This window comes from Thermobia domestica, chromosome 14 (genome assembly GCF_964235325.1).
Source record: "Thermobia domestica chromosome 14, izTheDome1.hap1.1, whole genome shotgun sequence".
Taxonomy (NCBI): domain Eukaryota; kingdom Metazoa; phylum Arthropoda; class Insecta; order Zygentoma; family Lepismatidae; genus Thermobia; species Thermobia domestica.
Window position 1 is genome coordinate 155,952,739 of NC_137467.1, and position 16,162 is coordinate 155,968,900.

General features: G+C 36.8%; 1 protein-coding gene across 2 annotated transcripts in view; it reads right to left on the bottom strand.

The window, feature by feature from the left end:
* LOC145670431 (patatin-like phospholipase domain-containing protein 2) overlaps window positions 1-2,149 on the bottom strand; it is a 45,318-nt gene extending 43,169 nt beyond the window's left edge. For both annotated transcript variants that reach the window (XM_081739100.1, XM_081739101.1), the window contains exon 1: window positions 2,113-2,149. In XM_081739100.1, coding sequence (XP_081595226.1) covers window positions 2,113-2,134 — 22 coding nt within the window. In that variant the 5' untranslated portion in view covers window positions 2,135-2,149. The remainder of the gene's footprint in view (window positions 1-2,112) is intronic.
* Between the last annotated feature and the right edge of the window lie 14,013 nt (window positions 2,150-16,162).

The following is a 16,162-nucleotide window of genomic DNA, read 5'->3' on the forward strand; positions in this document are numbered from 1 at the left end:
GGTTTCAATATAAGAAATATACAATTGTACTTTTATCCGCAGCCCTATACTAATATTCCAACACTAAAACTCTTCGTGAAACAATATCCTTTGTAATAACGCACGCTTAAACTAAAGAAAACCTGCCGCCAACTGCACTTGCATGGATTGCCGAACATCCAGACAAGTGCTAATATGCAGTGACGTAACCGACTCAATAATATAATTAACTTCTCTTTGGCATACAGCATCCGCACATTCCTCACGTTCCAAAGATCGCGTGAACTCAACACGTGTTGAATGAGCTTTTCAGAAAACACGCGGACAAGTATTTAATGGGTCGATTCCTATTCTAATGACTACGTCCAGATGCTAAAAGAAATCCCCTATTTCCTGGTCAGCAGGCATTTAGTAACTTTCCTTCATTATCAATTTTCACTAATTATGAAACACAAACAAGCATTTGTCGGTACTCATAAATGGCAATTAAAGCGTGTTTGATCTGTACCGCATACATAAATGTCATCGCTGTATTAACACAGGGAAAGGTCGATCGCTTATAATACAGAAGTTGGTTCAGGATCTTTAGGTGCACACTTTTCTCTTTTAGAGCTAAAATGAAATAAAATGAAATCTTTACGTTTTACGACCCGCGATTATGCAGGCTAGGCTAAAGGAGACGGTGATAATGGGAAATAAATGAAGAAAGTGGGAGGAAACGGAAGAACCCTGAGAAAACCAACGCACACGGTGTTTACCCACCACAATATTCACTTGGCGCGAGCTGGGATCGAACCCAAGACCCTCTGCACCAGACATTAGCGCTCTACCACTGAGTCACTGCAGCCCCCTAACACAAGTAGAACATGCAACACCTACAGCCTTGCTTTCCGTGTGAATACGAAATTTGTTTCTGCGGATACGGAAAGAAGCTTTTGTACAGTATCTACAGAGATTTTAATTCTAAATAGAAACGCACTTATATTTGACAACTGAAGAGATGGTTATTAAGCAAATACATATCTCTTCCTAATACAGGTATTGAATCTATTCTATATAACAAATGTATCCAGTTTATATATATTAATTTGATTTCTAGTCATGAAAGGCTAATTGTTCAACTATTTGAAGGAAATATATGTTTTACCCCTTTAAAAGCACCTTTATCTTTCCTTTTTTTCTATGAACACTGCCCTTAAAAGTCCTACGCTGGTTATAAGTTCGCTTTCAAGCCGCGCAAGAATTGTATTGTATTTCACCATTCAATCCCATCCGGTCATACAGTGGATAGTCTAAATACATTGCATCATGAACACTGTATTTGATTTTCCAAACGCCTGTTCTCTCTCTAGGGAAATTCTTAATTCAACAGTGGCTTAGAACGTTCCCTTCAGAGATAACTCGATTCGCTGAATTTCCGAAAAGAAAACCAAATTAACCTTACTCATGCCAGAAGCATCTCAAATACTTTTTCGTTCAAGGAAATTCATAGAAACTCCTGGAGATAATGAGCAACAGCCACGGATCTGATAAGATATCTCAAAACAGATTAGAGCGCGGTACAACTATTGTTTTTACAAGATATCCACTCTTGACAGAGGCCACAAATCAAACAGCTACGGATCTATTCGTCTTGGCTTGTGTGCATAGAGGCGATTCTGGGGTAAATGGGAACGCAAAAGCGGAAACTGACGTTACCAAAATAAAAGGAAATATAAAATAAGTTAGGGATATCACTATACGGTAATTTTTGTATTTACTATAAGATGATATATTAAACAAACTTTTTACTTTGAATTCCCAGTTAGAGTACTTAGGTACATAGGTCTAATAAACAATATCTTGCTCTAGGGGGGGGGGACTAAAACCCTGAACCCTTGAGTATGCCATTGGTGCCTTATACCCACTGGCAAAAGCAGTCCAATGTGACAAGTGCCCTCTATAAATAGTTTTAAACGAACTGTTAATTTAAAAAAAAAAAAAAAAGACTTAACAATGGCGTGTAGATGTCTTTCCTTTTAGGATGTAGTGACAAGGTAAACTGAATAACGATTCAACGTATGCTCTAGCTTCAATGAATGTGTCCTAAAACCCAACTCTTTGTCTTTCCGTTTCATTAATGAAAAATCTTACCGAAATATGCGAAATCTGTCATGCGAGAAATTCAATTTACACTTCACCAATGTCATCAACCACATTTTCAACTGATTTTATCTCCTGTCAAAATTTATCTCATTAAGCAATAATGACAGGGAAAAAACTCGTGCCAGGAATTTCCAGATTTCCACACGATAGAAAAGAAAATTCCAACTTTAAAAGCTCTTTATCATTTGTATCACTGACATGAATAAACATCCTTGATCCATCAAAGCTGCATTGCAACAAGATTATAAATAAAATACGCCTTTCCTTATCGGAGAAACTCCAATTGCCACCAATAAATAATGAGAAAGCATTTATTGATGTCTTACAAAATTACCAAGTAGATGTCAAGTTGAAAACTACCAATCTACAAAGAATTAACTTCAATAGTCTCAGAATTTTATGAACATGCTCAAGCTAAAAACTTGTAGTTGTATGAATCAATAGTAAGGTATTTATTTTATTTTATTATTACATGAGTAGTCATATTTATTTATATACTATTATAATCAAATATTTTGAATACGTGTTTCCTAAATACTAAATGAAGATAGCATAATGTAAAGAAAAAAAGTATAGATTCTCGCACTATGAATAAAACCAGGTAGATGAAAAGATAAGGTATGGTATTTCTATGTATATATATCTATCATGTTGTAAGACTAATGTAATGTATAAGGAACTATAGTGGTAGTTTATTATATAGACAATAATAGAATTTGACATGTTCTATACCGCATGTACAAATGTACAATACTGTGGTCTCTTGAACGCAAAATAAATAAATAAATTCCAAATCTACAGAACAAATGAAATCTTCAATATCTCACGGTTACTCTCCTTGGGGTAAATATGAGAGCTTCTTAACGGAAAAATCATGAAAAAAAAAAAAAACTGATGACCTTTGAAGGGGAATCCCGAGATAGTCCACAATCTATGATATCTACCACACACACATACGGGCTGGAACTGAACTCAAAATCCCTCGCACCAAAGATATGTGCCTTACTACTCACCCACCGTCATTCACAAACAGAAAAGTATAGTTTCGGCACAAATAATTGGAACAGTTTTCGTCCCTTAGGTGTGGAAGACAGGTTTAATTCCGATTAGAATAAATACAGTTTGAATGCTATGTTAAAATATAGTCTCTGTTCCATATAGTATCCGTACGGTACTTCAAAAGAGGCGCCAAGTACCAATTCTACCAAATACCGTATTTCCCAATTCAAGAGTTAAAAAATTGCGACAATTCAAAATCTATGGAACATAGCTTGTAAAATCGATAATCACAGAAAGCTTTAAAAACAAAATGAAAATGTCCGGTTTAACGTCTTACGCTTATGCCCTTTAGGCTAAGGGAGACGAATGACTAAGGCTAGTGAAGGATGATGGAAACATTGGTGGAATGAGAATGTAGTTTGAAATGGGAGTAACCCGAGAAACCCCACGGATACGTTGTTGTCCATAAGCTTACTTGATTCAGGACCGATCCGCTGTCCGCACGCACAAGAGGTAGGCGGTCTACCACTAGGTAAGTCACCATAACCATGGCTGTGAAAACAAAAGCTATGCTCATATAGTGATATGGATCTCATAAGAAACCCCAGCATTATCAGAAGCCCTATTAATACGATTAATAACAGAAAACCCTAGGATTAAATAGCTCAGTGTTTCCCGTAATGTACACATGTCTATACGCGAATCTCTCTAAATCCTTAGCTATAGTCTTTAGAGACCAAATAAAGAATTGTGCAGAACTACCCATTCTATACTAGCCTACATTAATATTAGGGTCTACATAGACTGCCTGCCAGGGGATTCAAACCCTGTTCGTAGCTCAGGGCCCTGACCTTGATACCCTCGGTGTCACAGGCAGGTATAATTAAAAAAAAAAAAAAGTCTACAATTTTGCCATAGTAAAAGCAATTCTGTTTTGGCACACACACAAAGCACATATGTACTCTATGAAAAATACAGAATACGGACTGGGTAGCATACTGCTCAGCGCACTGGCATGATTAGCCGGGGACTCGGTTCGATTATCCAGCCCAGTTGCACAATTCACTCTCTAAATTTTCGTAACTCCTTACAATCAAAATCAATCTTAAGACAATATGGCATTTTTTCACAAAGCAATGGGGAATCCCTTCTTCCAGGCACCACTCAGAAAATTACATACAACAAACGTGTTATATTTCTAAACAACGGTCAATAAGATTTGTCAATAGGCTTTCATTAGAACACTAGCAAATCCATCTTGGCATCTTCTCTACCTCATAACCGAATTCGATCACTGACTTGATTGTAATAATGATGTATAAGAATCGAATAGCAGTGGCGGATCCAACTATAGCCCCCTCCCCTTGACGCTCAGGTATACACTGGATAAAATGGGCTTCAATCCTGCTTTACACTGGATAAAACGGCAAAATATGGTCTAGCCCCTCCCTTGATCATATCCTGGATCCGCCCTGTCGAATAGTATACTTTTAGTATCGTACTGCAATTTGAAATTTCTGCCGAATGTGCAAGTGATTTGCCACTACTTGCCGAATGTGCAAGTGATTTGCCACTACTGGACTAATTAAATATCAGAAATTAAAATTTAGAATAAACTTGGGCCATAAATTATGCTAATTGCGTATCTAAATTGCTAGAGGAAACTAGGCCTATGAATGGGATCAATCTGAAGTTAAAAAATTATAAACAATAATTACTTTACTTTAAAAAAATATTCACATTCAATATTTATAACATCACGATAATTATTTTTCCCCGATTTAGACTGACGTTCAAAGGTGAAAGTGCAAATCAATTAAACGTATTTGTCTCTGCACAGTAAAAGGTGAACTGGCCACCTGGAATCTCTAACCAGGTAAAAAAATAGGGTATTCGTAGCTGGCGAAGAAAAATAACCAAGTCATTTAGTGTGTCCATCCCCAATTGTTATTTTATTCGCGATCTTCGTACATACGGTTGGAATACTTGCCTCTTTGGGGTTTAGGAAACAACCGTCGAATTGTATTTTCATACCTCCACGGAGGTTGACACTTTGATTTGGTCTTAACTGTCGACAACCTTGCTATTCTCTAGGCTTTACGATTTATTTTGATACTCCTTTTCTTCGGAGGTAGAGGGTACCTGAAGGAAAAAAAAAAAAAATAGTTGACGACTTTGGCACTTATACGCGGTGAACGATTACTTTCGTGCTCCCTCTCTGGAGGAAAGAGCACCTTAATAAACTCTAAACTTAGAGCTTTGCTCTAACACCAGAATATACACAGGGGCCGTCACTTACCCCTTTTGTGGTAAGCTGGCGCCATCTCCCCACCTTAGTAATAAAGATGGCTTCTCAGAAGCCAGCAGCAAAATCAGATAAAAAAGTACAATCATCCCGGATTCCAGGTCTCAGGGGCAAAAATAACAAAACCAACGTACAAACCGGAAGATTTTCTAGTGCCTTTAGGCAAAAAGAAACAAGCAGCCGCCCCAGCGAAATTAAAATCCACTGCACTTAAGCAGCCCAGCGCTTCACAACCATCCGCTTCGAGTAAGGCTGAAGACATGGACTTCACGGTAAGTAGGAACGCTGAAGCGACGAAGGTCGTCTTTAGCAAACACCAAGACAGAACACCTCACTAATAGTGTCTCCGAATATCCACCTCTTCCACTCAGTAATAAGTTCGAGGTTTTGGCCCCAGCACAATCAGATAATGCAAGTACTAGCACTAAAACTGCAACGACAAGTCAGCCACACAGTTTCAAGCCTCCTCCGATTTTCATCTACGGAATTAACAACACCTATACATTTATTAAGACCTTGTCCCGAGCATTGAAGGAGCCCCCCTCTAGCTCAGCCAACTAAGGAGCGCATTCGGATTCAAGCGGCAAACAAAGATGACTACAATTCTATCAAGGCTTACTTGCGATCAAACGAAAAACTGAGTATGCCACAGGGGGTAGCAAAAAACGAAAGGCCTATTAAGGTGGTTGTGCGAAAGCTGCCTATTGACACTGACTTAGACGATCTGAAGGATGAATTTATCCGACTGGGCTACAAACCAACAAGCGTTCATCAAATGTCTCGCAAAAGCAAGACAGATAACAAGAAAATACTAATGCCACTGTTTTTGATTGCTCTGGAACGAAGTGCAGCTATTAAAGAGATCTATGCTATCAACAACCTACTTCATTACAAGGTCCAAATCGAACCATATAAGCCTCCCTCGGTGCTTACAGTGTTACAGATGCCAACGCTTGGGGCATTCACAGGACAGCTTGCCAAGCGCATCCGCGCTGTCTCAAATGTGGGCAATTTCATTTTACCCAGTCCTGCAGTAAATCTGACTCCTCCACACCCGCTACTTGCGCAAATTGTAAGGGGAGATCACCCGGCAAATTACCGTGGATGTCCCGTATTCAAATCCTATTCTGAGGCTCTTAAATTGCCGGCACAGCAACCAAGAAAACTTCAAGCTAAAGCGGAGAAAACTGTCAACAAATCAGCAGCAGAGACAATTCCCGATCCCACTATTATTAATGTCCAACCTATGGCTACGGACAATGAAGACGCATGAAGCCCCTCCTGCTTCCCACATCCAACCAGCATCTGCCGAAAAACAGGAGAGCCCCAAAGAAGACCTGGACCTAAAGTCTATTCTTTCATTCCTCAAGGGGTTACATTTCCACAAAATCATAACGCATATTAAACGTGGTATTACCCGTTTCCGTCAAGCAGCAGATTCAGCTTCTAAGGCTGCAGCAGTAATAGAAACAATAGCAGAAATGGTTGACGATGGCTGTTTCTAACTCCAGCGTCCTACATCATACACTTATCCTTGCTACATGGAATGCAGATGGTCTCGAGGGGCAGAAACAAATGCTAATTAGATTTCTTACACACCATAGAGTTGATGTCATGTTTGTACAAGAAACACACTTTACAGCTCGGATCACTACTTGGCGACCTACCCAATTATATGGTATAATTCGGCAGGATAGAGTCGGCAGACAGAAAGGAGGATTTACTACTTATAATCAAAAAGGCTTTCCCAGTCAGGTTGGTTACAATACCACCCCTACTTACTTTGGAAGGCACTTTGCTGTTGAGCTAATAACTCCAGGCGTTCCATTTAATATTGGTTACCGGGTACAGGTCCCCCGGCCACACAACTAGAGCCCACAGACTTCGATGTCATCGCAAACTTAGGGGCCAAAGGTCATTTTAGCTGGAGATCTTAATGCTAAACATGGAGAAATGGAACTCAATTAAACCTAACGACGCTGGAGACGATTTACACCAATACCTCCTCACGTCCAACTTCAACATCAGTGCTCCGCCAGACCCAACTCATTATCCAAAGTTCGGCGGACAACCCGATGTGCTTGACGTCGCTCTTTGTAAAGACGTATCCTTTACTGTCCATTCCTTATGTCATCTCAGATTTAGACTCTGACCATAGATCCAGTCATTTTTCACGTATCACACCGCAGCATTGCCCATTCTGCCCGCTATTTTTAAGCAAATAGAAACTGATTGGGATATCTTTTAAACAAAAACTAAACACTATGATAGAATCTCCGAGATCTGGCCAGCTACCATTGAGGACATCGACCAAGCGGTTTCTCACATCACATTAGCACTTCGAACAGCAGAGGCAGCGAGCTCCACTCTACATCTGCAGATCTATCTCCATTTAAAACGTTGGGCTAGACGCCGATGGCAGCATACACTACATCCAGCATACAAAACATTATGGAATAAACTGCGTGCGAAACTCAAGATGCTCACACAGCGACAAAATCAACAGTACTGGGAAGATACCTTTCGAAATATCACACCAAATGATAGAAAAATATGGACATTCTCTAAATCCTTTCAGCGTGCTACAAATGCTTCCAGAGCTAGAGTTATTCAAGGCCAACAAGGACTGACTCAAGACCCACAGTCACAAGCGGATATTTTCGCTGACTCCCTGGAAGAACAGTTCCAGCCTAACAGATCACGTCTTGATCCCTATCTCAAACAGCACATCCGAACCACACTACATAGCCTAACTACACAAAACCCTATACATGACATCATCTTAGTTACACCTCGAGAAATAGAAAGACATATCAAATGTCTGCCGGCGAAGACAGCATCCGGACCCGACAGAATTCGATCTGATATCCTAAAACATCCAACCAGAAAACTACTGGTCTTCCTAACCTATTTATTTAATGCCATCTTTCACTTATACTATTTCCCGAAGACCTGGAAGGAAGCTCGTATTATCACCATCCCCAAGCCCGGGAAGAATCCACTTCTCCCGGAAAACTATAGGCCAATAAGTCTTCTGTCACACCTAAGTAAACTCTTTGAACGTGTGTTTCTCTGGAGGCTGAAACAGCATGTAGCTACTAGAGACCTTCTACCATTTCATCAGTTCGGGTTTCGTGCACAACATAGCACTACTACACAACTCGTGCGAGTAGTGGATCATTTAACAGTGGCTTTCAACAGAAAACAACACACCCTTGGGGTCTATCTGGATGTCTCAAAAGCCTTTGATAAAGTATGGTTAGCTGGACTTTTATATAAACTATACACGCAAGGTTTTTCAGATCGTCTTCTGCATTTACTGCGTTCCTACCTCATTGGCAGAAAATTCCATGTGTCTGTTGACGGGGTTAAATCCACGTCTAGACCTATTAAAGCAGGTGTTCCACAAGGCGCTGTACTTTCACCGCTTTTATATAATCTGTACACAGCAGATATCCCGACCTTACCCCATTGTTTTGTTGCAACATACGCCGACGATACTGCCTTTTTCACGACCAGTAGCTCACTTGCACAGTGTTACATATACATGCAACGCCAACTCATAGGTTTTCAAGAATGGGCAAGACGTTGGAGAATCAAAATAAATGCAGACAAAAGCTGTGCTGTCATCCATAGTCGGAGACGCATCCGCGTCCATCGAAATCTAACCTATGAGAACACACGCATTCCTCATGCTACGCACGCAAAATATTTGGGTGTAACTTTAGATCGTGGTCTAACGTTTGCCGCACACATCAGAGACATAAAACAGAGAGCATTACGAAAAATCTCAGCGTTGTACCCCATCTTGCGCTGTAGCTCCCTTTCTCATGAGGTCCGAGCTCACATTTTCAAAATGATAATTCTGTCTACCATCTCTTATGCATGCCCTGCCTGGCAACATGCTTCACATAGTCACGTACAAACTCTCGAAAGTGTGCAAACTCGAGCTGGTCGTATAATCACTGGTCACGACAAATATACACGAAACAGCCAGATCCTGGAAGACTTAGAGCTACCCACTGTCAGAGACGTACTACGGCATCTCCACAATAAGTTCTGGCGTACTTTACCCAGACATATAAATCCAGCTATAGCTAATATCGGCACCGAATGCGCACTGCGGAACGTCCATCGAACACCACGCCTTTAAAATCTCTCCAGGACTGGTAAAGAATTCATAATCAGCTACTCTGCGACAGTTGCAGATGTAGTCTCCCATACATACCAAAACAATAGTAACATCCAACAAACCACCAGCACATCTTGATATATTCTTTCTAACATATTACTCATGGAGTCAGGGGCTCTGGCCCGATACTCTATACATAACCACAAAATTACCGTGACCGTGACCGTGACCGTGAAAAGGTATATTAAAAAAGGAACCGTTTTCAAAGTAATCGTATCTCACCGGAGTGATTTTGGCAGACGTTCGTCCGCAGACAATTCAACCACTACCAGGGTTGCCAGTAATAGAAAAAAAACAATTATCACTATAGCCAACAAAAAACAAATACTGTTACTAACAATCTGTGCTATCCACGAAGCATTCCTCCACTAAATATATTAATTAAAAAGAGAAAAATAGTATCAAAAACAGCTCATTTAAAATACTTCCAAAATCTCATCAACAGAAAAAAAAACTTGAAAGTACAAAGTGAAATTACCCCTCTAAAACACATTATCGTACCATTCTCTTACAGACAGGAACCACATACAGCACACATGTTAAAATAAAAGTGGGGAATTAATATTTAAATAAGATATGTACGAGGAAAGTTTCTAAGTTTCCTCAAGACATATTATATCGAAACGGGCTAACATTAGGTCAATTTACCCCTCTCCAAATTTCATCATCTTAGCATTTTCTAACAGATAGACACTACATACAGCACATATGTGAAAATAAAAGTGGGGAATTAATATTTAAATAAGATATGTACGAGGGAAGTTTCTAAGTTTCCTCAAGACATATTATATCGAAACGGGCTAACATTAGGTCAATTTACCCCTCTCCAAATTTCATCATCTTAGCATTTTCTAACAGATAGACACTACATACAGCACATATGTGAAAACAAAAGTGGGGAATCAATATTTAAATAAGATATGTACGAGGGAAGTTTCTAAGTTTCCTCAAGACATATTATATCGAAACGGGCTAACATTAGGTCAATTTACCCCTCTCAAAATTTCATCATCTTAGCATTTTCTAACAGATAGACACTACATACAGCACATATGTGAAAATAAAAGTGGGGAATTAATATTTAAATAAGATATGTACGAGGGAAGTATCTAAGTTTCCTCAAGACATATTATATCGAAACGGGCTAACATTAGGTCAATTTACCCCTCTCAAAATTTCATAATCTTAGCATTTTCTAACAGATAGACACTACATACAGCACATATGTTAAAATAAAAGTGGGGAATTAATATTTAAATAAGATATGTACGAGGGAAGTTTCTAAGTTTCCTCAAGATATATTATATCGAAACAGGCTAACATTAGGTCAATTTACCCCTCTAAAAATTTCATCATCTTAGCATTTTCTAAAAGATAGACACTACATACAGCACATATGTGAAAATAAAAGTGGGGAATTAATATTTAAATAAGATATGTACGAGGGAAGTTTCTAAGTTTCCTCAAGATATATTATATCGAAATGGGCTAACATTAGGTCAATTTACCCCTCTCCAAATTTCATCATCTTAGCATTTTCTGACACATAGACACTACATACAGCACATATGTTAAAATAAAAGTGGGGAATTAATATTTAAATAAGGTATGTACGAGGGAAGTTTCTAAGTTTCCTCAAGATATATTATATCGAAATGGGCTAACATTAGGTCAATTTACTCGTCTCAAAATTTCATCATCTTAGCATTTTCTGACAGATAGACACTACATACAGCACATATGTGAAAACAAAAGTGGGGAATTAATATTTAAATAAGATATGTACGAGGGAAGTTTCTAAGTTTCCTCAAGACATATTATATCGAAACGGGCTAACATTAGGTCAATTTACCCCTCTCCAAATTTCATCATCTTAGCATTTTCTAACAGATAGACACTACATACAGCACATATGTGAAAACAAAAGTGGGGAATTAATATTTAAATAAGATATGTACGAGGGAAGTTTCTAAGTTTCCTCAAGACATATTATATCGAAACGGGCTAACATTAGGTCAATTTACTCCTCTCAAAATTTCATCATCTTAGCATTTTCTAACAGATAGACACTACATACAGCACATATGTGAAAACAAAAGTGGGGAATTAATATTTAAATAAGATATGTACGAGGGAAGTTTCTAAGTTTCCTCAAGACATATTATATCGAAACGGGCTAACATTAGGTCAATTTACCCCTCTCCAAATTTCATCATCTTAGCATTTTCTAACAGATAGACACTACATACAGCACATATGTGAAAACAAAAGTGGGGAATTAATATTTAAATAAGATATGTACGAGGGAAGTTTCTAAGTTTCCTCAAGACATATTATATCGAAACGGGCTAACATTAGGTCAATTTACCCCTCTCAACATTTCATCATCTTAGCATTTTCTAACAGATAGACACTACATACAGCACATATGTTAAAATAAAAGTGGGGAATTAATATTTAAATAAGATATGTACGAGGGAAGTTTCTAAGTTTCCTCAAAACATATTATATCGAAACGGGCTAACATTAGATCAATTTACCCCTCTCCAAATTTCATAATCTTAGCATTTTCTAACAGACAGACACCACATACAGCACATATGTTAAAATAAAAGTGGGGACTTAATATTTAAATAAGATATGTACGAGGGAAGTTTCTAAGTTTCCTCAAGATATATTATATCGAAACGGGCTAACATTAGGTCAATTTACCCCTCTAAAAATTTCATCATCTTAGCATTTTCAAACAGATAGACACTACATACAGCACATATGTGAAAATAAAAGTGGGGAATTAATATTTAAATAAGATATGTACGAGGGAAGTTTCTAAGTTTCCTCAAGACATATTATATCGAAACGGGCTAACATTAGGTCAATTTACCCCTCTCCAAATTTCATCATCTTAACATTTTCTAACAGATAGACGCTACATACAGCACATATGTGAAAAGAAAAGTGGGGAATTAATATTTAAATAAGATATGTACGAGGGAAGTTTCTAAGTTTCCTCAAGACATATTATATCGAAACGGGCTAACATTAGGTCAATTTAATCCTCTCCAAATTTCATCATCTTAGCATTTTCTAACAGATAGACACTACACACAGCACAAATGTGAAAACAAAAGTGGGGAATTAATATTTAAATAAGATATATACGAGGGAAGTTTCTAAGTTTCCTCAAGACATATTATATCGAAACGGGCTAACATTAGGTCAATTTACCCCTCTCCAAGTTTCATAATCTTAGCATTTTCTGACAGATAGACACTACATACAGCACATATGTGAAAATAAAATTGGGGAATTAATATTTAAATAAGATATGTACGAGGGAAGTTTCTAAGTTTCCTCAAGACATATTATATCGAAACGGGCTAACATTAGGTCAATTTACCCCTCTCCAAATTTCATCATCTTAGCATTTTCTAACAGATAGACACTACATACAGCAAATATGTTAAAATAAAAGTGGGGAATTAATATTTAAATAAGGTATGTACGAGGGAAGTTTCTAAGTTTCCTCAAGATATATTATATCGAAATGGGCTAACATTAGGTCAATTTACTCGTCTCAAAATTTCATCATCTTAGCATTTTCTGACAGATAGACACTACATACAGCACATATGTGAAAACAAAAGTGGGGAATTAATATTTAAATAAGATATGTACGAGGGAAGTTTCTAAGTTTCCTCAAGACATATTATATCGAAACGGGCTAACATTAGGTCAATTTACCCCTCTCCAAATTTCATCATCTTAGCATTTTCTAACAGATAGACACTACATACAGCACATATGTGAAAACAAAAGTGGGGAATTAATATTTAAATAAGATATGTACGAGGGAAGTTTCTAAGTTTCCTCAAGACATATTATATCGAAACGGGCTAACATTAGGTCAATTTACTCCTCTCAAAATTTCATCATCTTAGCATTTTCTAACAGATAGACACTACATACAGCACATATGTTAAAAGAAAAGTGGGGAATTAATATTTAAATAAGATATGTACGAGGGAAGTTTCTAAGTTTCCTCAAGACATATTATATCGAAACGGGCTAACATTAGGTCAATTTACCCCTCTCCAAATTTCATAATCTTAGCATTTTCTAACAGATAAACACTACATACAGCACATATATTAAAATAAAAGTGGGGAATTAATATTTAAATAAGATATGTACGAGGGAAGTTTCTAAGTTTCCTCAAGATATATTATATCGAAACGGGCTAACATTAGGTCAATTTACCCCTCTCAAAATTTCACCATCTTAGCATTTTCTAACAGATAGACACTACATACAGCACATATGTGAAAATAAAAGTGGGGAATTAATATTTAAATAAGATATGTACGAGGGAAGTTTCTAAGTTTCCTCAAGATATATTATATCGAAATGGGCTAACATTAGGTCAATTTACTCCTCTCCAAATTTCATTATCTTAGCATTTTCTGACAGATAGACACTACATACAGCACATATGTTAAAATAAAAATGGTTAATTAATATTTAAATAAGATATGTACGAGGGAAGTTTCTAAGTTTCCTCAAGACATATTATATCGAAACGGGCTAACATTAGGTCAATTTACCCCTCTCCAAATTTAATTATCTTAGCATTTTCTGAAAGATAGACACTACATCCAGCATATATGTTAAAATAAAAGTGGGGAATTAATATTTAAATAAGATATGTACGAGGGAAGTTTCTAAGTTTCCTCAAGATATATTGTATCGAAATGGGCTAACATTAGGTCAATTTAGTCCTCTCCAAATTTCATTATCTTAGCATTTTCTGACAGATAGACACTACATATAGCACATATCTTAAAATAAAAATGGGGAATTAATATTTAAATAAGGTATGTACGAGGGAAGTTTCTAAGTTTCCTCAAGATATATTATATCGAAACGGGCTAACATTAGGTCAATTTACCCCTCTCCAAATTTCATCATCTTAGCATTTTCTAACAGATAGACACAACATACAGCACATATGTGAAAACAAAAGTGGGGAATTAATATTTAAATAAGATATGTACGAGGGAAGTTTCTAAGTTTCCTCAAGACATATTATATCGAAACGGGCTAACATTAGGTCAATTTACCCCTCTCCAAATTTCATCATCTTAGCATTTTCTAACAGATAGACACTACATACAGCACATATGTGAAAATAAAAGTGGGGAATTAATATTTAAATAAGATATGTACGAGGGAAGTTTCTAAGTTTCCTCAAGACACATTATATCGAAACGGGCTAACATTAGGTCAATTTACCCCTCTCCAAATTTAATAATCTTAGCATTTTCTAACAGATAGACACTACATACAGCACATATATTAAAATAAAAGTGGGGAATTAATATTTAAATAAGATATGTACGAGGGAAGTTTCTAAGTTTCCTCAAGACATATTATATCGAAACGGGCTAACATTAGGTCAATTTACTCCTCTCAAAATTTCATCATCTTAGCATTTTCTAACAGATAGACACTACATACAGCACATATGTGAAAAGAAAAGTGGGGAATTAATATTTAAATAAGATATGTACGAGGGAAGTTTCTAAGTTTCCTCAAGACATATTATATCGAAACGGGCTAACATTAGGTCAATTTACCCCTCTCCAAATTTCATAATCTTAGCATTTTCTAACAGATAAACACTACATACAGCACATATATTAAAATAAAGGTGGGGAATTAATATTTAAATAAGATATGTACGAGGGAAGTTTCTAAGTTTCCTCAAGATATATTATATCGAAACGGGCTAACATTAGGTCAATTTACCCCTCTCAAAATTTCATCATCTTAGCATTTTCTAACAGATAGACACTACATACAGCACATATGTGAAAATAAAAGTGGGGAATTAATATTTAAATAAGATATGTACGAGGGAAGTTTCTAAGTTTCCTCAAGATATATTATATCGAAATGGGCTAACATTAGGTCAATTTACTCCTCTCCAAATTTCATTATCTTAGCATTTTCTGACAGATAGACACTACATACAGCACATATGTTAAAATAAAAATGGTTAATTAATATTTAAATAAGATATGTACGAGGGAAGTTTTTAAGTTTAGTCAAGACATATTATATCGAAACGGGCTAACATTAGGTCAATGTACCCCTCTCCAAATTTCATTATCTTAGCATTTTCTGAAAGATAGACACTACATACAGCAAATATGTTAAAATAAAAGTGGGGAATTAATATTTAAATAAGATATGTACGAGGGAAGTTTCTAAGTTTCCTCAAGATATATTGTATCAAAATGGGCTAACATTAGGTCAATTTACCCCTCTCCAAATTTCACCACCTTTGCTGTTATTATTATTATTATTATTATTATTAATTTAAGGATTAGTATTTTGTAATAGAGAATAGTATAGTTAGATTTTTCTTTTTTAATTTCGCCCCGAAAGATTTTGTGCGTAAATCAGTGGACAGAAGGGAAGGATGGAATTAATATAAACATCTGAAATAACAACTTCTGAATAATGATGGCATACTATAT